Source organism: Myxine glutinosa, chromosome 12, assembly GCF_964187855.1.
Source record: "Myxine glutinosa chromosome 12, kmMyxGlut1.1, whole genome shotgun sequence".
NCBI classification, from domain to species: domain Eukaryota; kingdom Metazoa; phylum Chordata; class Myxini; order Myxiniformes; family Myxinidae; genus Myxine; species Myxine glutinosa.
Window position 1 is genome coordinate 56,820,125 of NC_136272.1, and position 23,273 is coordinate 56,843,397.

Here is a 23,273-nt window from a genome sequence, read left to right on the forward strand (position 1 = left end):
GTGCCATATTTCTTCTGCAGAAATATAACTGATTTATCAATTACTTGAACGGAAAACAAAACCTAGCAGTCTGTCGTGAACATGTCACTGGCGTTTTCATCTGCACGACGAACGTAATACTGCCATCTTCCTTAACACCATGTTTGCCTGAATGGCTCACAAAATACTCCAAATGATATGGCTCCGGAATTCCCCCGAAAGTGTTTCCATCACTAATTTTGTCTGCAATAGCTTCTTCAAAATCCCACTGATCCGTTTCAATATACTGAGGATCATCACAGTTGCTAATTGTGGAATGAGTATCAGAATCCGAGCTCGGAATGCACTGTTCTCTATGCATAGCTGCCATTTGGATCAAGGTGAGTTCTTGGTGTGTGACGTTACTGGTGAAATTGAAAATCAATAGTAGAGGTTTTTTCAACACTTCGTGATTGGAAAAAGAATTTCAAAATGTTTTCCCCTTCAAATTAAACTGTGATTAATGATTTTCAATTGTTTTCAGAAAAAAAACAAGACAGAGAGTCTAACAATGGCGTAACTGGGCTTGGATCTGCTGAGTGGAGGATCTGCTGTCCCCCTGTCATGTGACCAGATCCTCAGCTCTGATTAGTGGAAGTTTGTGAAGGACGTACATACATGCACTGGATGGACAGACAAATGCTGTTTCAGATGGCATTGCCCTACGGTCTACGCCGTTAAAATATGGCTGCCGAACCACATGACCGATGACTTCATCAAAAAAAAATTCTACATTTCTAGGGTTATAGTCCGGCAGCTAAGCAAAACATAGCATAACAATTGTGCATTTTGTGAGGAAAGCACCAAATTTGGCACAGTAGTAGACTATCATATTATGAAAAGATCTGGATATTGGGCCATCTCAGATTCAGAGATTTGATTTTTGCAAGATTTGCAGATTTTGCAGATTTGCAAGCTGAGATTGCAACGCCAGGGACGGCCGACTCCTTCCTGCGAGCTGCCCACGTCACCCGCACAAGAAGAGCTCATCAAATCACTGCAGCGGCACTGCACATCCTGCAACACCGTGCGTATGAACGCCACTGTATGACATATGCTGATGATGCAGAAGACCTGCCTGAGTTCGAAGACTGGTGTCACCAGAAAGAAGAAGACATTCCCAACTTTCAGTACTGGGCAACTGTGCTGGAACTAGAGATGTTGGTACTGGTTTACGTGCGTTCTCTACGGCAGGCTTCATTCACGATGTATCTTGATGCCCTGACGGAACTGGTCCCATGGTTCCATGCCTTAGACCACACACACTATGCCAGGTGGGTCCCTGTTCACCTGAGGGACATGGTTGCACTCCCAATGAAGCACCCAGATGTAGCCAGAGAATTCAGGGCTGGCAACTTCACTGTACAGAAAACGAAGAAGGTGTTCTCTTCGATCCCAATCGACCAGGCGCATGAACAGAATAACGCCTGCATCAAAGGATATGGTGGAGCAGTCGGCCTCACTGACAACCCAAGTGCCCTGCGGCGTTGGATGATTGCCGGGCCAGAAGTTGCCAGGGCCATAGAAGAGTTCCAGGATATCCATCAACACTGGGGGAGGCGAGAGGACACACGTCATCACGACCAGACACCAAGTGTGCAGACCTCTTTCGCCAAGGATGTCCGCACCCTTGTCAGCGTCATAGAAGAGCTTGGCAACCCCTTTGAGGAAGAGAGCATGGATCTGGTTGTCCTTGACACAAAGGAAATTGCAGGTCCTGCTGCAGTTGAGACTGTCAGGAATGTGAAGAAGATTGGCCAAGAGCAGTTCCAGGCTTTCACCAGAGAATGCCTGGTGGAAAGGACCATGCCAATTGATGATGCAATTAGTCGGAACAAGCTGAAGGTGTCATTTTGGAAAATGGCTGCCACAACCATCAGGGGCTGAATCTGAGATGTCCCAATATCCAAATCTGTTCATAATAGGATAGTCTACTAGTGTGCCAAATTTGGTGCTTTCCTCAGAAAATGCACAATTGTTATGCTAAGTTGCCCCACTATTAGGCTGTTTCTAAACATGAATTGGAAAACATTTTGTTTTCCGGTGTAAACATTTTGTTTCCATTAACATCCGGTGTATGTATGCCTGTCCATCCGTTCAAATATTACATTTTGAACAGGAATCGGAGCATGAATTGGAAAACGAACCTGCAGGTTGGCGGTACTTTGGGTCTGAAGTCGAACCGATCGCACATGTGCAGACATGAGTGAGATCATTTTTTTTACTCTTTCTAGCAATGAAACAAAATTGAAAATCATTCCAACCAGGAAACTTGCTGTTTTTAGTGACGTCATAAAGGACATAAACAACAGGCACGAATAACTAATGCATTGTGTTAATTGTAAGGCGGTGTAAAAGACGCTGCATCAATAGCAGTAAACCTCCGAATTGTTTTTCCTACAACCCTCAAAATATTTATTTTATTTCCATTGAATTATAAGCTCGCACACCAGAGCACAAATCACCTTCTTGACATTTTCAAAACGCCTCCGTTTAGCAGAAATTGGACAAAGTTTTATTTTTTCTGGACCAATGAAATTTCCCCCTCGCAGCCCCCGCCCCCATAACCTTGTTTCTCACGACTGTGGGGGTTACAGTGTTCTATCAGCTCTCGAGCGATTTCACGTGACAGCAAATGGAAAACATCCAATAGTCAGGTTCACTATGTTTTTTCGTTCAAAATCATGGTAGATTAGCAAACCTATACATTTTTGGAAACGTTATTACATGGAAAATCTGAAAATCAATGTTTACATTTGCCAATTCCGACCAATTCGATTCGACCAATTCGACCAATTCCATTCGACCATTCGACCAATCGCTTCGATCGACCATTCGACCAATTCGATCGATTCGATTCATCGAATTCGATTCGATCGACCATTCGACCAATTCGATTTGCCAATCAATTTGACCGACCTTTGCTTGTGTGGAACGGACTGTGAAAACGATGCGGACTATATTGTCGGATACGACACACAGGACGGTGATGAGGAACTCCAAATGGCATATTCTGTAATCGTGTATGTTTGATGCCATTGACTGCCCGTGTAGATGTGAAGTTATACTGACTGCCTGTGTATATATGATTTTGCTGACTGCCTGTGTATGTTTGGTGATATGAATTATTGTGACACATTTTGATGTTATTAACTGCCTGTACAAAATGATAACATGTATTTGATTATGCAACTTATCGCGAATATAAAGACAGTATTTTGCAATTCAAAACCTTTGATTCGTGTCTTACCATTCCCCATAGCACTAATTTGATACTTTCATTGGATTCCTTGTCCCTGAAAATATAGGTTTAGTATATTTTTTAAAGTTTTTAGGGTAATTAGAGGCAGAAATAGAACAAAATATGTATTTTACTGTGGCCATTTTGAAAATCAAAAATGGCCGCCATACAGGTATCTCTCCAAATGTAAACATTGATTTTTAGTTTCCTTATGCTATAACCTTTCCAAAAATGTATAGGTTTGCTAATCTACCATGATTTTGAACGAAATATAATTGATTGACATAGTGAACCTGACTACAACACACAAGTCATTTGCTGCAATTCATGAACAACTACAAAATAATAGCCGATGGATGGAAAAGCTTGTTAAATGGTCTAATCTTGTTTACATCATATAATCCATGAAATTTCTTCCTAATATAATTTTTATCATGTCTCTTTTTTATTGCATTCTCCATTGATCATTTCAGTGGAAAATCCTGCCTCTGAAGGACAACCTTGTTGAGCACGAATACATGTACCTTATTTCGTTCACGACTGGACTTATTCAGCATGCCGGAACGGAGTCAAACGCCTTCTTTCATTTGCAGTTTGAGAAGGGCAACACAGGAGCACGGAAACTGGACAACGGCTACTATAAGGTAGTTGCTCACCGACATATGGCACATTGGCACTATATTGTAGTTGCTCACCGACATATGGCACATTGGCACTATATTGTAGTTGCTCACCGACATATGGCAGTATATTGCAGTTGCTCACCGACATATGGCACATTGGCACTATAAGGTAGTTGCTCACCGACATATGGCACTATATTGTAGTTGCTCACCGACATATGGTACATTGGCACTATTAGGTTGTTGCTCACCGACATATGGCACATTGGCACTATATTGTAGTTGCTCACCGACATATGGCACATTGGCACTATATTGTAGTTGCTCACCGACATATGGCACATTGGCACTATTAGGTTGTTGCTCACCGACATATGGCACATTGGCACTATATTGTAGTTGCTCACCGACATATGGCACATTGGCACTATTAGGTTGTTGCTCACCGACATATGGCACATTGGCACTATATTGTAGTTGCTCACCGACATATGGCACTATATTGCAGTTACTCACCGACATATGGCACATTGGCACTATAAGGTAGTTGCTCACCGACATATGGCACTATATTGTAGTTGCTCACCGACATATGGCACATTGGCACTATTAGGTTGTTGCTCACCGACATATGGCACATTGGCACTATTAGGTTGTTGCTCACCGACATATGGCACATTGGCACTATATTATGGTCAAAGGTACATTTTCACGCATGCCTTTTTGTCGAGTCTATCTGACCTTCTTACTGTTATTCAGAAATTGCTGTTTCATATAATCCACCAATTATTATGTGGTATTCGCAGAAACTATGTCCTCTTCGTGTTATCCTCATGTTGTCCATCTGGGCACAAGACTCATGATACATAAATCTACGATTCAATTCCCATTTTTTTAAATTATAATATTGGAAGTATGCCAATATATTCGAATTTTGTCATCGTGCATGCGATGCATCATGTACCGATGCATCATGTACCGATGCATCATGTACCGATGCATCACACACCGTACTGTAAAACCCTGAGTATTGGATCATTGTTGAAAAAACAAAAAAGATTTGTTGTTCTTTTATGTACCTTGTTGTCTGTTGGAGATTCACAAACTGGAAATATCCGCTAAGACCGAAACTCCATTCACCTTTTAGTCAGCTACCCTCACTGTGTGATGGGTTGTGATGGATTGTGATGGATTCTGATGCATGTGATGGATTGTGATGCATGTGATGGATTGTGATGGATATATGCTGCATGTAATGTATTGTGATGCATGTGATGGATTGTGATGCATGTGATGCATGTAATGCTTGTGATGAATTGTGATGCTTGTGATGCATGTGATGCATTGTGATGGATTGTGATGAATGCATGTGATGGATTGCGATTGTGATGGGTTGTTATACATGTTGTGAAAAACCAATCGGGTCCACAACTTAGTCCATCTGGTGGTTTAATTCCATTAAGACCATGACATCATTCTGTAAACACAGGAAATGCAATAGGAATAAGGTTTGGCATCACATGGGTCCATTCATAACATTCAATGCAAGCAAGCTTAATATTCTATGCAGGCGTACCGTTAGCGAGTCCACTAGATGTAACATGTCACAGGAGAAGTCCCCCTGAGCACCGACCGCAGCGGGTCTTATAGCCACGCCCCTAGCGGTGTCAGCGAGCAACGATCATCACCTGGGTTCAGCATTAGTACGAATACGATTTCACTACATTCTCCCCACCTTTAGAATTATACTGCAGAGCGGCTAGAATCGAGCGAGCGTCAGCATTAACAGGGTGTGGAACATGGTATCAGTCGACCCAACCGTATCGGTCCAGGCGGCGAATTTCTCTGCCAGCACGCGTCCGAAATTCCCCGGGTACGGCATCACGTATCCCAGAGACCCCGGCGTCGGAGGAGCTACCGGAGTCAGGTGACGAAGGGGGTACCGCCAAGCCTTCGGGCATGGGTAGATGCGGCGAGGGGAGGGTCGGCAGACTTTCAGCGACGGGAGCGTCGGAAGAGTCCATAGTCTCATAGATTGGTTCGATCGGTTCGTCCGATTCCCTACAAGGGTCGGCGATCCCACATGGGGCAAGATGACGTACGGAGACAGTGGTCTCATGTCCATCAGCCGTCATCACATGAGCATGCTCAGGATTAGCCTGGAGTATCTGCACTTTGTCCACTAAGGGGTCGTACTTGCTCGTGCGAACCGCCCGTTTGAGGTAGGCCGGCCCGGGCTCAGCGAGCCAACTGGGTAAAGACTGTATACACCCCGTGCTCCTGGGGTGGTGGAAAAGTCTCTCGTGGGGAGTCTGGTTGGTGGCCGTACACAGTAGAGCCCTGATCGAGTTCAACGCCGCAGGTAGTGACCAAGCCCATTTATCGAGGCCCCGGCCGAGGGTCCGGAGGTTGAGCATGACGGCCCTCCATATAATCCCGTTGAAGCGTTCGATCTGCCCATTTGCCTGGGGTCTGTACGGCGTGGTGTAACTAGAAGCGATGTTATTTTGGAGCAGATAGCCTCGCACCTCCTGAGACAAGAAGACCGCACCCCAGTCGGTATGCACATAGGCCGGGTACCCGAACATAGAGAACAAATTCTGTAAGCATCGCATTACCGTGGCAGCAGTCATGTCCACGCACGTATAAGCGAAGGGAAATTGCGAGTACTCATCGACGATAGTGAGCAGATAGCGAGAGTTACTCGACACCGGCAATGGGCCCTTGAAATCCATCACCAAGCGTTCCCACGGCCTCGTAGCCCTAACCAGAGTCCCCATGGCTGGGTTATAGAAACGCGGTTTGATTTCCGCGCATATAGCGCAGTCGCGACAGATACGGCGGATATCGTCAATCGAGTATGGTAGATTGCCACGCCGCACAAAATGAGTGAAACGCGTTATGCCCGGATGCCCCGCAGTGGCATGCAGCACGCGTAGGCCCTCCAAAGTGGCGATACCCGCGCACGTAGCCGGTCTCGATAAGGCGTCGGCGGCCTGGTTATCCTTCCCTGGGCGGTATTTGATAGTGTAGCAGAAGTCGGCAAGCTCTATACGCCAGCGAGTGATTTTCTCATTCTTGATGCGCTGGGCGTGTAATGTGTCGTACATGAACGCAACACTTTGCTGGTCCGTGATGATTTGGAAACATCGCCCGAGTAAGTACGGGCACCATCGCCGAATAGACGACGATCGCATACGCTTCCTTTTCGACAGACGAATGTCTCCGCTCAGCGGAGGTAAGAGTCCGTGAAAAGAAAGCCACCGGACACCCTCCTTGGGAGAGGGTCGCCGCGATGGCCTGATCCGAGGCATCACTTTCGAGGACGAAAGATCCGCTCTCGTCGATCGTCGCCACAGTGGCACTGGCGATGTCGGCCTTAAGGCCTCCAAAGGCCGCCAATGCGGCCGGACGCAGAGGGAGTGTGTCGCAGGCCACAAGGGGGCGAAGTTTCGCGGAGAAATTTTGGACCCATTTTGAGTAATGGGCGAATAGCCCGAGGTCGCGCTTCAGGGACGCCCGATCGCAGGGAGGGGCCATGTCGAGCAAAGGTCGCAGACGCTCCTTATCCGGAGCAACAGAGCCATGGGTCACGGTGTACCCCAGAAGATCTATCTTGCGTAGAGAGTATTGACACTTATCCTCGTTCATGGTTAAGTGATACCTCTGCACGACCTCGAGGAAGCGCTTCAGAATAGCATCATGGTGCCCTTGGTCATACCCACAAACCGCAAGATTGTCTAGGTAGACGAAAACATCGGTTAAGTTCTCCCTTGCAATGAGGTCATCCATGGCCCTCTGGAAACAGGAGACCCCGTTCGTTACCCCAAAAGGCAATCGAGTAAACTGGTACAACCGTCGCCCCGACTCAAATGCGGTATAGATACGATCTGCCCTAGAGATGGGGATCTGATGGTACGCACTACGGAGATCGAGAGTGCTGTAGACCGAGTACTGGGCCACCTGTCGCACCAGCGCGTCCATCCCCGGAAGGGGGTAGGCATCCAGCTGTGTAAAGCGGTTAATCGTTTGGGGAGTAGTCGATTACCATGCGTCCGCGGTGTGCATCGCTTCGCACCACCAAGACCTGGGCTCGCCACGGCGACCGGCTAGGTTCTATGATACCGTCTTTCAAGAGCTGATGGATTGTGATGCATGTGATGGATTGTGATGCATGTGATGGATTGTGATGCATGCATGTGATGGATTGTGATTGTGATGGGTTGTGATACATGTGATGGATTGTGATGCATGTGATGGATTGTGATGCATGTAATGGCTTGTGATGCATGTGATGGAATGTGATTGATTGTGATACATCTGATGGATTGTGATGCATGTGATAGATTGTGATGGCTTGTGATGCATGTGAAGGCATGTGATGGATTGTGATGCATGTGATGAATTGTGATGCATGTGGTGGATTGTGATATGTTGCGATGCATGTGATGGATTGTGATGGATTTTGATGCATGTGATGGATTGCTGTATTCTGCCCACAGGGATTTGATAGAGCAGACACTCGCATGTTCGTCTTCTCCATTCCATCATACCTTGGCAAGCCGACGAAAATTCGTATCTGGCATGATGATTCTGGAATAGGACACAAGGGGAGCTGGTTTGTGGATGAAATAAGGTTGTTTGACATTCAGCTGGATGAATTGTAAGTCAATTATTTTACTCATAACGTCATTAAGCACATGTATGTATCTTGCTAAAAATTTGACAAGGTGCTAGCATTAACACTGACTGATTTGTATCACTGACTTTGATTTGCCAATGTTATTAGTCTTCACTCGAAGTGGTTGCGATACTAATGTAATGCCCCTGCCTGTCTGTCTTTCTAATTTTGTCTGTGTGTCCATGTCTATATATTTTTGCTTTAATTTTTTTCTCTGCAACCGCTTGTCTGATTGATGCAACATTTTAAACATAGGAGGGACTCCCCTGGGTCACATGGTATCACAACCAGGTTGGATTAAAGAAAGAAAATTTGGACATCTCCGAAACCGCGCAAAGAAAAAAAGTGAATCTTTGCTTTTGTCATCAACTCCCCATGGAGTATACAGTGCCTTCCAGAAGTATTCACACCCCTTGACTTTTTCACATTTTATTGTTACAGCCTGAATTTGAAATGGATTAAATTGAGATTTTTTTTTTGTCACTGATTTTTTTTTTGGGGATACTTGGTCTAGATTCGTATAAGAGCCAACACGAACAGCATATGATAAAGGAAGAGGAAGACAAGAGGGGGAGAGAGGGAAGCACTACAACAGTAGAGAACAGGGATATCAGGAGATCTGTGGAAGGTAGAGGGCAGGATACATGGGATAAACAAGATGGACACGACAGGCACTTTCAGGAAATAAAACGGAATTTGAAGGACGTGGGTGTGGGGTGGATTAACTGGGGTAGAAAAGATTAAGGTTTTAGATGGGGGAAGATAAGAGATAGTAGTGAATAGCTGTTTTAAAGACCTGGAAGAAGGAGAAGGATTGAAGTGAGTGTGGGAGTTTATACCAGAGGCGGGAAAAAAGAGGAATGAAAGAGTAAAGGTGAGCAGAGAGTCTTGATTTTGGCAGTTTAACCATAAGAGGGTTGCAGGCAGATCTTGTGCGACCTGTAGGAATATTTGGGGGACAGAGCACAGAGAGAGCTGGGGGGGAAAGGCCGGAGAGGAGTCGGTAGAAGACAGAAAGACTTCATCGCGGGAGATACCAATGATTCTGAAAGGCTTTGGTTTCAACAGCGTGAAACTGAACTAGGTGTGAGGCAGGTGCACCAGCCCAGACGGAAGAGCAGTACTCCATCAAGCTGCGAATGAAAGCTTTGTATGTGGTGAGGAGCTCAGGTGTGCCAAGGAAGGACTTCGCACGACGGAGGATGCCCAGTCGGTGATTGGTTTTGGAGGCCAGATTTGAAATGTGGTTTTCCCAAGAAAGATCCTGGCAGATAGTGAGACCCAAAAGCTTGAGTGACAGAACTTCTTGGAGAGGATTATTCAGAAAGTGGATGGGAGGGTTGTCCAGTCGGTCTTTTCAGAGAGACAACGTAAGAGTGTGAGATTTGTCAGGATTGAAAGACATGTTCCACTTGTTTGACCAGTCTGTGATTTTTTCCAGGTCTGTAGAGAGTGGGGAGGCTGCAGACTGCTGATCTGAGGGATGAGGAATGGAGCGGCAGAGAGTGGAGTCATCAGCAAAGAGATTGAGAGGATTTTCAAGAGAGTCGGAGAGATCATTGATGAAGACCAGAAATACCACAGGGCACAGAACACTGCCTTGGGGAACTCCAGCCTGAACAGGAAGAGGAGATGAGAGAATTCCATTCAGGGCCACATGTTGACTGTGACCAGAGAGGAAGTCCGCAAGCCATGTGTGGAGGTTTCCATGGATACCATACGAGGAGAATTTGGTGAGCAGAGCGGGGTGCCAGACCGTATCAAAGGCACGTGATATGTCAAGGGAGACAGCTCTGATTTCCTGTTTGACATTGAGGACCTCCATCCATTGTTGAGACAGCAGAAGCAGCATATCTAGAGTGGAGTGACCTGCTCTGAATCCAAATTGATGATCTGAGGTCAAGCCATTGGAGAAGAGGAAGATGAGAGGAAGCGACGAGGAAGTAAGATTTGAAGGAAGATTTGAGGAAGAAGAGGAAGCGATGATGGATTCCATGACCTTGCTTATTTATTGGTAGCATGCTGATATGGGCTGTCGTTGCAAGGATCTGTTTTTGCACATTTTTCGTGTAAAGCGGTAATGGCTGATTTCCAAGCAGATGGCAGATGACCTTGAGCAAAAGAGAGGGTGAAGAGAACAGAGAGATGGTGTGATAGAGCGGCAGAGCAGGATTTTAGGACCCGTGGGATGATGCCGTCTGGTCCAGTTGCAGAATCAGAGTCGTCGACTGCAGCAGAAGAGGAAGCCATGAGTGGAGTTCACACCAAACTGATCTGGGATATCTGTGATTATTGTCAATCTTGATCGCTGTCAGTGCTGTCTCCACCAAACTGATCTGGGATATCTGGGATTATTGTCAAACTTGATCGCTGTCAGTGCTGTCTCCACCAAACTGATCTGGGATATCTGTGATTATTATCAATCTTTATCACTGTCAGTGCTGTCTCCACCAAACGGATCTGGGATATCTGTGATTATTGTCAATCTTGATCACTGTCAGGGCTGTCTCCACCAAACTGATCTGGGATATCTGTGATTATTATCAATCTTGATCGCTGTCAGTGCTGTCTCCACCAAACTGATATGGGATATCTGTGATTATTGTCAATCTTTATCACTGTCAGTGTTGTCTCCACCAAACTGATCTGGGATATCTGTGATTATTGTCAATCTTGATCGCTGTCAGTGCTGTATCCACCAAACGGATCTGGGATATCTGTGATTATTGTAAATCTTGATCACTGTCAGGGCTGTCTCCACCAAACTGATCTGGGATATCTGTGATTATTATCAATCGTGATCACTGTCAGGGCTGTCTCCACCAAACTGATCTGGGATATCTGTGATTATTGTCAATTTTGATCGCTGTCAGTGCTGTCTCCACCAAACTGATATGGGATATCTGTGATTATTATCAATCTTGATCGCTGTCAGGGCTGTCTCCACCAAACTGATCTGGGATATCTGTGATTATTGTCAATCTTGATCACTGTCATGGCTGTCTCCACCAAACTGATCTGGGATATCTGTGATTATTATCAATCTTGATCGCTGTCAGGGCTGTCTCCACCAAACTGATCTGGGATATCTGTGATTATTGTCAATGTTGATCACTGTCAGTGCTGTCTCCACCAAACTGATCTGGGATATCTGTGATTATTATCAATCTTGATCGCTGTCAGGGCTGTCTCCACCAAACTGATCTGGGATATCTGTGATTATTATCAATCTTGATCGCTGTCAGGGCTGTCTCCACCAAACTGATCTGGGATATCTGTGATTATTATCAATCTTGATCGCTGTCAGTGCTGTCTCCACCAAACTGATCTGGGATATCTGTGATTATTGTCAATCTTGATTGCTGTCAGTGCTGTCTCCACCAAACTGATCTGGGATATGTATGATCATTGTCAATCTTGATCACTGTCAGTGCTGTCTCCACCAAACTGATCTGGGATATCTGTGATTATTGTCAATCTTTATCACTGTCAGTGCTGTCTCCACCAAACTGATATGGGATATCTGTGATTATTGTCAATCTTGATCGCTGTCAGTGCTGTCTCCACCAAACTGATCTGGGATATCTGGGATTATTGTCAAACTTGATCGCTGTCAGTGCTGTCTCCACCAAACTGATCTGGGATATCTGTGATTATTATCAATCTTTATCACTGTCAGTGCTGTCTCCACCAAACGGATCTGGGATATCTGTGATTATTGTCAATCTTGATCACTGTCAGGGCTGTCTCCACCAAACTGATCTGGGATATCTGTGATTATTATCAATCTTGATCGCTGTCAGTGCTGTCTCCACCAAACTGATATGGGATATCTGTGATTATTGTCAATCTTTATCACTGTCAGTGTTGTCTCCACCAAACTGATCTGGGATATCTGTGATTATTGTCAATCTTGATCGCTGTCAGTGCTGTCTCCACCAAACGGATCTGGGATATCTGTGATTATTGTAAATCTTGATCACTGTCAGGGCTGTCTCCACCAAACTGATCTGGGATATCTGTGATTATTGTCAATTTTGATCGATGTCAGTGCTGTCTCCACCAAACTGATATGGGATATCTGTGATTATTATCAATCTTGATCGCTGTCAGGGCTGTCTCCACCAAACTGATCTGGGATATCTGTGATTATTGTCAATCTTGATCACTGTCATGGCTGTCTCCACCAAACTGATCTGGGATATCTGTGATTATTATCAATCTTGATCGCTGTCAGGGCTGTCTCCACCAAACTGATCTGGGATATCTGTGATTATTGTCAATCTTGATCACTGTCATGGCTGTCTCCACCAAACTGATCTGGGATATCTGTGATTATTATCAATCTTGATCGCTGTCAGGGCTGTCTCCACCAAACTGATCTGTGATATCTGTGATTATTGTCAATGTTGATCACTGTCAGTGCTGTCTCCACCAAACTGATCTGGGATATCTGTGATTATTATGAATCTTGATCGCTGTCAGGGCTGTCTCCACCAAACTGATCTGGGATATCTGTGATTATTATCAATCTTGATCGCTGTCAGGGCTGTCTCCACCATACTGATCTGGGATATCTGTGATTATTATCAATCTTGATCGCTGTCAGTGCTGTCTCCACCAAACTGATCTGGGATATCTGTGATTATTGTCAATCTTGATCGCTGTCAGTGCTGTCTCCACCAAACTGATCTGGGATATGTATGATCATTGTCAATCTTGATCACTGTCAGTGCTGTCTCCACCAAACTGATCTGGGATATCTGTGATTATTGTCAATCTTGATCACTGTCATGGCTGTCTCCACCAAACTGATCTGGGATATCTGTGATTATTATCAATCTTGATCGCTGTCAGGGCTGTCTCCACCAAACTGATCTGGGATATCTGTGATTATTGTCAATGTTGATCACTGTCAGTGCTGTCTCCACCAAACTGATCTGGGATATCTGTGATTATTATCAATCTTGATCGCTGTCAGGGCTGTCTCCACCAAACTGATCTGGGATATCTGTGATTATTATCAATCTTGATCGCTGTCAGGGCTGTCTCCACCAAACTGATCTGGGATATCTGTGATTATTATCAATCTTGATCGCTGTCAGTGCTGTCTCCACCAAACTGATCTGGGATATCTGTGATTATTGTCAATCTTGATCGCTGTCAGTGCTGTCTCCACCAAACTGATCTGGGATATGTATGATCATTGTCAATCTTGATCACTGTCAGTGCTGTCTCCACCAAACTGATCTGGGATATCTGTGATTATTATCAATCTTGATCACTGTCAGTGCTGTCTCCACCAAACTGATCTGGGATATCTGTGATTATTGTCAATCATGATCAGTCAGTGCTGTCTCCACCAAACTGATCTGGGATATCTGTGATTATTGTCAATCATGATCGCTGTCAGTGCTGTCTCTGTGGTAAAATGATCATTCCACAAACTCCGAAAGCGTTAGCTTTTATTCAATCAAGTCTCCAGTCATCTTCAAAAGAATGGCAGCCAATAAGCAAGCAGCAATATAAGGCATTATTAAGCAAATGATCCATATACAAGAAAACACGAAGCTTACCAACTTGAACTCCGTCTCAAACAGACAGTCCTCTCACTCTCGAACCAACTTACTTATAAAGGCGTGACCAATAGAGAGAGAACTGCAACAGATATAATCCCATAATTTCATCGAGTCTCCACCAAACTGATATGGGATATCTGTCAGTTCTGCATCTGAGTCATCTAAGTCCACATCCCCAAAATCTAGTGATTAGTTGATAATATTGATGAGTTGTTGTGGTTGAACACTTCCTATGTACCATAGGCGGTTCTAGCTTGCCATCCCTAAACTCCCATCCCAGGCAAACCATTACATCTGGAATATCTGGTTTGGCGATATGGGCCCTCTACCAGATTCCAATCTGATAGTTCACCCGCTGTATGTGCTGCTCTCGACTTCTTCTACTTGGTCGTAGTGTTCCCAGATCCGCATTCTTTGAAGGGTTGAGTTGTTTCTCCTTGGCACGTAACTCCTTTTTGCGGACATGCAGCAGTTCATTGACCTTATGCACTCGAGCACGACCATAAATGGCACAAGTGAACACCTAGTTCATCAATTAGGTCCTCTGCCACATCCCACATTTCTCCCAACCTGGACAGTACAACTGAAAACCTTGGAATTTTCTTAAGTGTTTTCATGGGCTTGATCTTTCCTTCTCCCTTGAAGGTGCTGGTTGTGTCACATCCAGTGTATGCGTGGAGACACAATCACTGTGTAGTGCTGCTGTGTGTAACCCTTGCGACCTCAGTGATGTTGAACAGTCTTTGCTTATTCCGTGCCAGTATCGAAGAAAATGACATTTTCCAACGTGAGGATGAAGAGCACATCACTGTCTGGGATTTTGATGCGGATGTACTTGTATCCCTTATCTTTTCCATGCATGCAGCATAGAACTACTCGAGTCTGTTTCCTGTGGAGTTGAACGGAAATTTTCAATTTCTATATTCTTTGTGGTCGTCCCATCTTCAGTCGTCAACTGGTATGCAGGCCCTTCACAAATCAGGTCTTTTTTCCCCCAGGAGCTTGCTGTTTACATGCAGCTTATTTACATACTGTTACAGCCATGGGTTCGGGTCTACTACGAGGAGTGATTCCTCCATTACCCTCAAAACTTACTGGGCTTTATGCCACCGGGCATGACAAATAACTTATCATGGTGGGTTGTTAAAGCCCCAGTCATACCGGCCATTTTCAGGCCACGAATCGCCACGACCTAAGATCGGGGCGACATTCTTGGCCAGATCGTATTGGGGTCTTGGCGATTCCTGGATGATCGGGGGGTGTACTTGGCAGTTCGGGTCGAGACGGGAAGCCGCCCCGACAATTTTGAACTGTTCAAAATTATCGTGGCGATTCGTGGCGTTTTTCAAACTCTTGCTGCTGTCTGGAGGGTGTCGTACGGGCGCGTGTGGGCATCGGGAAAATGGTCGTGGAGTGTCTTGCGGCGGTCGGGAAACTTGGCTGCCACGATTCGCTCCGCATCCAGCAAGCACTGATACGACCGCCATACGTCCTCACATGGACGCCGTACGACTGCCATCACGATCTTCCAAGAATTGCCCCGATCCATCCCGACCACGTTCGCGCAGCAGTACGACGACTCACGATCATTGCCGATCTCTCACGAATTAACAAGACTGCGCCAAGACTGCCGTAAGCATGCAGTAAGCACCAGTAGGCGCCAGTACGACCTATCACAAGACCGGGTATATATAGGCGATCCCCGGTGGCGAAATCATTTCATCTCCTGATTCCAAGCTGGTCACATCGATCACATCCAAGCTGGTCACGGCGGCCGCGTGATTGTGCACGTCTTCCTGGATCCCCTCCCCCTCTTCCTGGCTGGCAGCATCATTGGAAGGCTTGGAGTTGATGATTTATACAAACGACATTCAAAAATAACGTGAATTAGCGTCGTCTGAATTTTAAGATCGTAGTTAGGTCGGCGCGATTCTTGGCCGTTCTTATATAGGGCAAGGACGGCCGCCGCGCAGTCGGGCTCGGACGGGTGGGCACGTACGCGTGCGTACTGCGGTCGTAGTGCTGTCGTAGTGCGGTCGTAGTGGGATCGGGGTGGATCGGGGCGAAGACGTGTGGGCACGGGCTAGGACTTGTGGAGATCTTGCCGCGCACTTGGCGGATTGGGCTTTGTCGGCGCGGCAGTCACGGCGCGATCGTACGAGAGTCGTGGCAGGGGTGTTTTGGTATGACTGTGGGAAAATTTACAGCCGATCTTGCCGAAAAGTCATGTTGGTGCGGGGAATCGCCAGATCGGGGGTGATCGGGGCGATTCGTGGCCACTCAAATCCGGTATGACTGGGGCTTAATCAACCGCGAATGCCAATTAGTCAACCACATGGTCCATTGTCCTCCGTCTTTTTGCCATTTAACTGTAGGCAAAGTGGTCTTCCAGCCGGGGATGCGTCCTCGGTTATGCACTACGATTATCTTGATAAGATCTTCATTAGGGCGGCCGAGCAACTGCTAGTGCATTCTGGACTTGGATATGAGCCAATTACTTTGGGAATTATAACCTCCCAGACTAACCTATGTGAGAACAGTGCTGGACCAATGGGGAAAAGCCGAGCACGGACAGATTGGAAATTAAGTTCAACAAGAAGTTATTTATCATGTACAAGAACCAACAATGTAATGCAAATGTGGGGTCATGTGGGGAGGGGACGGGGGTGGAGTGGAGGGAACTTAAGGACTTTAATGTAGTAAAGGCAATCAAAATTAATCAAAAAGGTGAAAGGTGGAATACAAAGCAAAATGTACAATGGGGGCAATCGCGAGTAGTGAAGAGTGCTCGCGATTATGTACAGCAAATAAAACGGACAAGATGTAGAACTTAAATGATGTCTTACCAACCAGTTACTGTATGCATAAGACCTGGGTACCCAATCAGACATTCACGGAAGGGCGGTCAGAACAGAAAGAAGAGAGAAAGGATGAGGTTAATTGGCCTCTTGTCTCACCAAGTGGTGCCGTCGTGCCTCCATGACACAAATGCTAAAGGGAGCGGTTAAAAGGAGGAATACGGTGTCTAGGGTGCATGATCTTGGAGGTGCGGTGGGGTGTGGGTGGTGCAAAAGGGACCTGTGAAGGTGCATATCAGTGGTTGCCCAAAAGAGGGCAGTTGGTGGCACTGGGCCTGGTTGAGCTCCTGCGTTCGATTTTATATACCAAAAGCCAAGAAAATGCATGAGGAATAGCGTACTGTGTGAGAAGTCTAAATAGTGTGTACGTCTGGATTAGCTTCGGTCCTGCATGTGCTCTACACTACGCTTGCTCCATCTGCCCCAATGCTTCATTTCCCAGCTCTAACCTGCCAGTGTGAGCACCACCCTTAACCCTAATTGTTCTCCCTTGAAGAACCATGAAGCCCCATGAAGCAAGCACAGGACGGGCACTGAAGCCAAAAACCAACACGCCGAGAATCGCTGCTGTTACTGCTCTTTTATAGTCCTTTAGCGAGGGCGGGGCTCAACACGAGATCTTAATGGCCGCTTGGTGCAAATACGGATGTTTTGTCCACGTCCACGTGAGACCTCTGCAACGACCGGTCCTCAGTTTGCTCTCCAGATGTGCCATGTGAACGTCTCCCGATTAACATTGGAGCTTGCTTGGGACACGGTACAGGTGTGGGGGCGATTCTGGGAGCTCTTAATGACTTGGCGGAACAAACAGAGTGATTAGGTATCAACAAGGAAATGATGGCGAATTGTCACCAGCTTGTTCTGGTGTTGTATGAAATCCGGAGGATGGAGGTGCTCGGAGAATGGAAGTGCTCGCTGCTGCTCTCTGCGCTACCTTCCCCACACTCTCAAGCTGTGGCCAATGTCGCTGGTGCGAGGAGATCAGTCGATGGTGCAATATGGATACGTTGTGGGTGGGTTGAGGCAAAGTTGTGGTTCATGGTTTGTCGTGTTTTCGGGTCTTGGGGCGATGAACAGCATGCATAATGTCTTAATGCAATATCAACTACAATGAAAATTAGAAAACATCTGAAAATGCAAAGCCCGTCCGTGTTCATTTGTATTCAGACATCTTCTTCTTCTTCCGATGGTGCAAATAATGAAAACGGTTTAAAATAAAAACAAAATGAAAATTTAAGATTTTATGCAGCCTTGCTTGGCCTTTGACATTTTGATCTAAAAAAAAAACAATTAGCTTCAAGCTTTTGATTGGTGAACCAATTCATTGGCCCAACATGCAAATTCTTAAAATTTCAGGTCAATCGGATGAAAGTTGACGATTTTATGATGCTGACCTTTGACCTTTTGACCAAATTATTAATATGCCTTCTCCATATTCTCATAATAACGCTTTGTTAAAAATTTGATGACAAAACTCAAATTATAAATTTCAGGTCAATTGGATGAAAATTGATGATTTTATGTGATGCTGACCTTTGACCTTTTGACCTTCTGACAAAATTATTAATTTGCCTTCTGCGTACTATCATAATAAAGCTTTGGTGAAAGTTTGATGACAAAACTCAAATGGTAAAAAAAGTTACGGCCCGGACAGACACACACATACACAGACACAGACGGAAGTGATGACAAAACCCCGACTTCTGCTGTGCAGGGGACAAGCTAATAAAACAAAGTGTAAATAAAAGTGTGTGTCAATTTTTGGTAAATGTTGTGTAGTTGTGGGGTCGTGTAAAAGACGATTATGGTGGGAGAAAGCAAAGTGGCTGTTGGGTTTTGGCGCGCGATTCAAACCAGCTTTTAGCGCCATATGTTAGTTAGCTGGCGCCCTAGCTGCACCACAGCATGCTCTGCCGGGCTCGCCAGGAATTTACAATTACCCCTAGGAAATAAGGAGGAAAAGGGGGAAAAGCCTCTAAATCTCACAAACGCATTCAATCACAATCAAGCGCATGACACAAGAGGAAGGGATTACTCTGGTCTTACACAAAGGAAATAACTCAACCAAGGGACCTGTATGTTGGATGCCATTGCCTTCGTTGTTGGATGTTCCTTGAATCACAACAATACGTAACTTTGCAGTTTCTATGATATCTGAATGACCCTTTTGCAGAAGTAATATCACATTCCTTGGCCAGGAACTCCATGCCCTGTCTGCATGCAAAAATTAATGACTGGAGTTTGTTTGGAACTGGTGTTAGAGCAGGAGACTTGGAAGAGAATACCTGTGTACAGAACACATATTTGTTCACTTCAAACACAGTTTCCGTTGCTCTCTTTGCAGTATGACAAACTTTAAATTCTGCTTCCATCTTTTATATCAATCTGCATAGAAATCTGCAGTACAAAAGCCACATGTTATGTTTTATATTCAAGGAATGAGTTAGCATTAATGATTTCTCAATTATCCAAGTTGTGTTTCTGTATGGTTTCCTGGAAAAAAGAGAAACAACCTGTTGAATGAACAAAGAGGAATCGAGTGTGTTTAATTATGCTTTTGTATTGACATTGAAATACCTTCATTATATCGAGTAGATATTTGAATGATCAATGGAACAGCTTTGATCGATACTGCAGTGAATTGTCGGTATGACGACTCATCATGATGCAGCTTCGTTTGGGTTTATCATGTTAGATATCTGCATCGTCGGAGTGGCGAGGTATCCAGGATCAGAGCATGGTAAATGCGTGAATGAATGAATGGATATTAGATTGTGCTGAAATAACTTGCAAATTAGTGAAACATTCCAAAATACATAAGCAGATTCGTGAACTCTGTTTGTGACCTGGAAGGGAGCCGCCTTTAGAGGCCATTTTTCCCGCAGAGCAGGCGTTGGCCCTTTTTGTCCCCTTTTTTTGAAGCAATGTTTTACGGTCGGATGCCCTTCCTGCCGCCAACCCTGTGAGTCGCTTCTTGCGACACACAGAGAATTACCAGTGACCTGGTACTAAATTTGCCGACCTCAGAAGGATGACAGGCTGAATCAACCCCCCTGGCGTTAATTCAGCAATCAACCGGGATTCGAACCCAGGATCCCAAGCCGGCACCCTAACCGCTAAGCTAACACCAGGCTTTGTGACCTGGAACCAGTTGATAATTTTGTTTCCCAACATGTTTGACGTTGCTTCATCACTTCCAAGTACACACCTGTTTATGGCTATGATTAATACATGGTCAAATTAACTCCTGATTAAATGCTTCTCGTTTTTTTTTGCAAAACCTTCGATAACATAACCCAAGCCCTAAAACCCTAGTGAAACAGGTCAGGTGAAGCAAGTAAGTTCAAGTAATTTCTGTATTTTCAGGTCCATCTTCGAAATCAGGAGTTGGCTTGCTGTTGAGTATGGTGATCAGAGTATTTCAAGAACTGTGCCAGTGTCCAACGTTGAGAAAACAGAACGGTTACAAAGGCTGTTGCCTAACAACATAAAGGAAGGACTGAGCAATTCCCACTTGTGGTGAGAGAGCTGCACCATTGTATTCGCATAACGACGCACAATTCACAGGTTTCATGCACAGCACATACTGTATAGCATACAGTTAAACATCACACTTGGTGTCCGAGTTGTTAGAGCACGTGCTTTGACAACCCCAACAGATTCACAGCAAAGACTTAAAAATGATAAACAGTCGTGGCCAAAAATATCGGCACCCTTACACTTTTTTCAAATAACTCTTGGACTTTGGCTTTCGGTCCCTCGAGCGAAGAGGCTTGCTTCAATCTTTCACTGCATCAAAGTTTGAGTATTTTCCCATTCGTGTCTTTGTCAAATTTCCACTGGTTATTTTATTGCGTATGTGTTATTGTGTGTTTCCAGTTAGTTTTCCTTTTGTAATTATTGCAAACTTGTGTGTAATTCGTCGTTTTTTGTTCGCACCGCATGCGCAGCCTGGTATCTCGAGGCTTCCCTCTCCCCGCGTCGGTGTTTTGTGAATTTAAGTTCTTTCTTTCAATGTATTTGCTTGTTTCTTTGATTTTCTACGCCCCCCCCCCTCCCCCCACCCCTACCTCCCACGAACATTGTCTAATGTTTTATCTAATCCTTTAATATCCTTATCGTATCCTTTGTCTAACGTTTTAAATACAAAAAAAAAAATTACTTTATAAATTATTTCTCTCATTGCGGACACGTGCTTGTTCTCTCACCCCCTTGTCTCACCTTGTGCGCCACCACCCCCTTTATCTCCTTTTTATTCCCCCTCTCCAGCTTTTCCAACTATAGTTTCTTCCATACTCATTCAACCCTTTCTCCTTCTTTCTCAAAGCCACGTCATCACTTAGGGACTTTTCCCAGATTGTTTTTCACGGTTTTGTTGAAATATCATTTAAATATGTTTAAACTGTCCCCTGCAGTGTTTTATTCAGTGGTTTATTACAACGCGCTGTTTTTCTTCCTATTTAAAAGGCTTTTTTCAATTTCCTCTTCAATTCATTCCACTTCAAAAAATATTCAATTTCCTGCAATCCTTCCTTTCTACATTCTCTAAACTCACCTTCAATCCACCCCTCCTCTATCGTTTTTAAACGGATCTCTGACTTGAAAATCACAATAAACACAGTTTGTAATGAATGTTCGTTTTTCATTTATCATCCACTTTCTAAACTCCCCCCTCACCCCTCTCCTTCAAATCCCCCCAACCCCTCCCCTTCAAATCCCCCCCCCCTACCATCTTTCTCCAATTCTCCCCCTCCTCAAAGCTGCCTCCTCCCCACTTCGTCTCCCTTCTATCTCATACCTCCACCTCCTCCAACCTTCGACATTGCTCTGTCCCCCCTCAAACAACACCTCACTGTGCCTCTTCCCATCACCATCAAACCTTTTGTCCTCCTCATCCTTCCCTTTCTCCTAAGTCTTCTGCAATCTCTGACATACTATCAACAGCCCTCCATACCTCCCCTCTCACCCCTCATCTTACCCGACTCCTCCCCTCCCCTGTCCTGTACCCGATGCTCCCCCTCCCTCTTCCTTAACGGTATGGACCTCAAACATCCGGGGCCTTTGCTCAAACCTGATTGATCTCTCCATACAGGTTGCCTCTGACAAACCAGACATAATCTGCTTAACAGAAACTTTCCTCCTTCAAGATGTCTCTGATTCCTTAATATCTCTTCCTGGTTACTCCCTCCTCCGGTATGATAGACCTGAGCCTCGTCCTGGTGGCGGGGTTGCTTTCTTTATCAAAAACTCTGTTCCTCACTCTCCTTGCACGGCCCTCTCTCCACCCCACCCCCAGGAGTACCTCTGGCTATGGCGTCCTCTCCACTCCCACCTTTTGTTCATATGTGTTTTGTACCGTCCTCCAAACAGTGAAGACTCCATTTACATTTCGTAGTCTGACAACATGGACCAACCTCTATCCACTCATCCCAACTGTCTCTTCCTCACATGTGGCGACTTCAACGTCAGCCTCTCTTACCAGCCATGGCTCGTCAGCAAAGGACCTCTGCGACTCATTGGGACTGACACAATCTGTCAATTTCACGACACAGATCTCAGGCAACAGAGCGTCTTCCTTTCTACACTTGGTTATGACTAACTTCCCTGCAAATGTCTGTTGCTCTTCTTCTGCTCCAATCGGTTCTTCTGATCATGTGATTGTTAAAGTGGACATCTCTCTGGCCATTCTCAGAGAGCCTCCTCAGCGTCGATGGGTCTGGCATTTCACTCAGGCTGACTGGCATGGTCTTCAAGCAGCCATCAATCATCTGGACTGGTCTCCCATCTCTAATGCCTCTGACATCAACTCATCCTGGGAATTCTTCCAAAGTAAATTGCTCTCTCTCCTGCACAGATTTATCCCATCTCGTCTTCAGTTGTCATACCCTTCCTCCTATCCATGGTACACTGAATCTTGCTGTGAGGCAGTTGCCCTGAAACAACTTGCCTTTGCCTCTTGGAAGGCTAATCCAACTGAAGACAATCTCAGTTCCTTCCACCAAGCTCAGAACAAGTGTGTGTCTACCCTCACGGGAGCCAGGAAGCACTATCTCTCTACTCTCAAGACTGAACTCGCAAGCCTGTCTCAAACCTGGCTACACAGGTGACACCACACATGACAAAGCCTGGGCTCAACTCTGTGTTTGCCTCAAAATCCTGTGTCCCAAACCCATCCCTCTCTGTACCCACTTTACCCAGTCAAACCCAGCTGCTCCTGGACTCTGACAAGGTGGAGAAGTTTCTGTCAAACCTCGACTCTGATTCTGCAACTGG

The 23,273-nt window shown here is 45.4% G+C and overlaps 1 protein-coding gene across 1 annotated transcript in view; it reads left to right on the forward strand.

Annotated features, from left to right (window-relative positions):
- Positions 1-23,273, forward strand: part of LOC137437736 (polycystin-1-like protein 2) — a 262,258-nt gene that overhangs the window by 105,758 nt on the left and 133,227 nt on the right. The window contains exons 8-10 of the mRNA XM_078766376.1: positions 3,733-3,903; positions 8,385-8,545; positions 20,367-20,519. Coding sequence (XP_078622502.1) covers positions 3,733-3,903; positions 8,385-8,545; positions 20,367-20,519 — 485 coding nt within the window. The remainder of the gene's footprint in view (positions 1-3,732; positions 3,904-8,384; positions 8,546-20,366; positions 20,520-23,273) is intronic.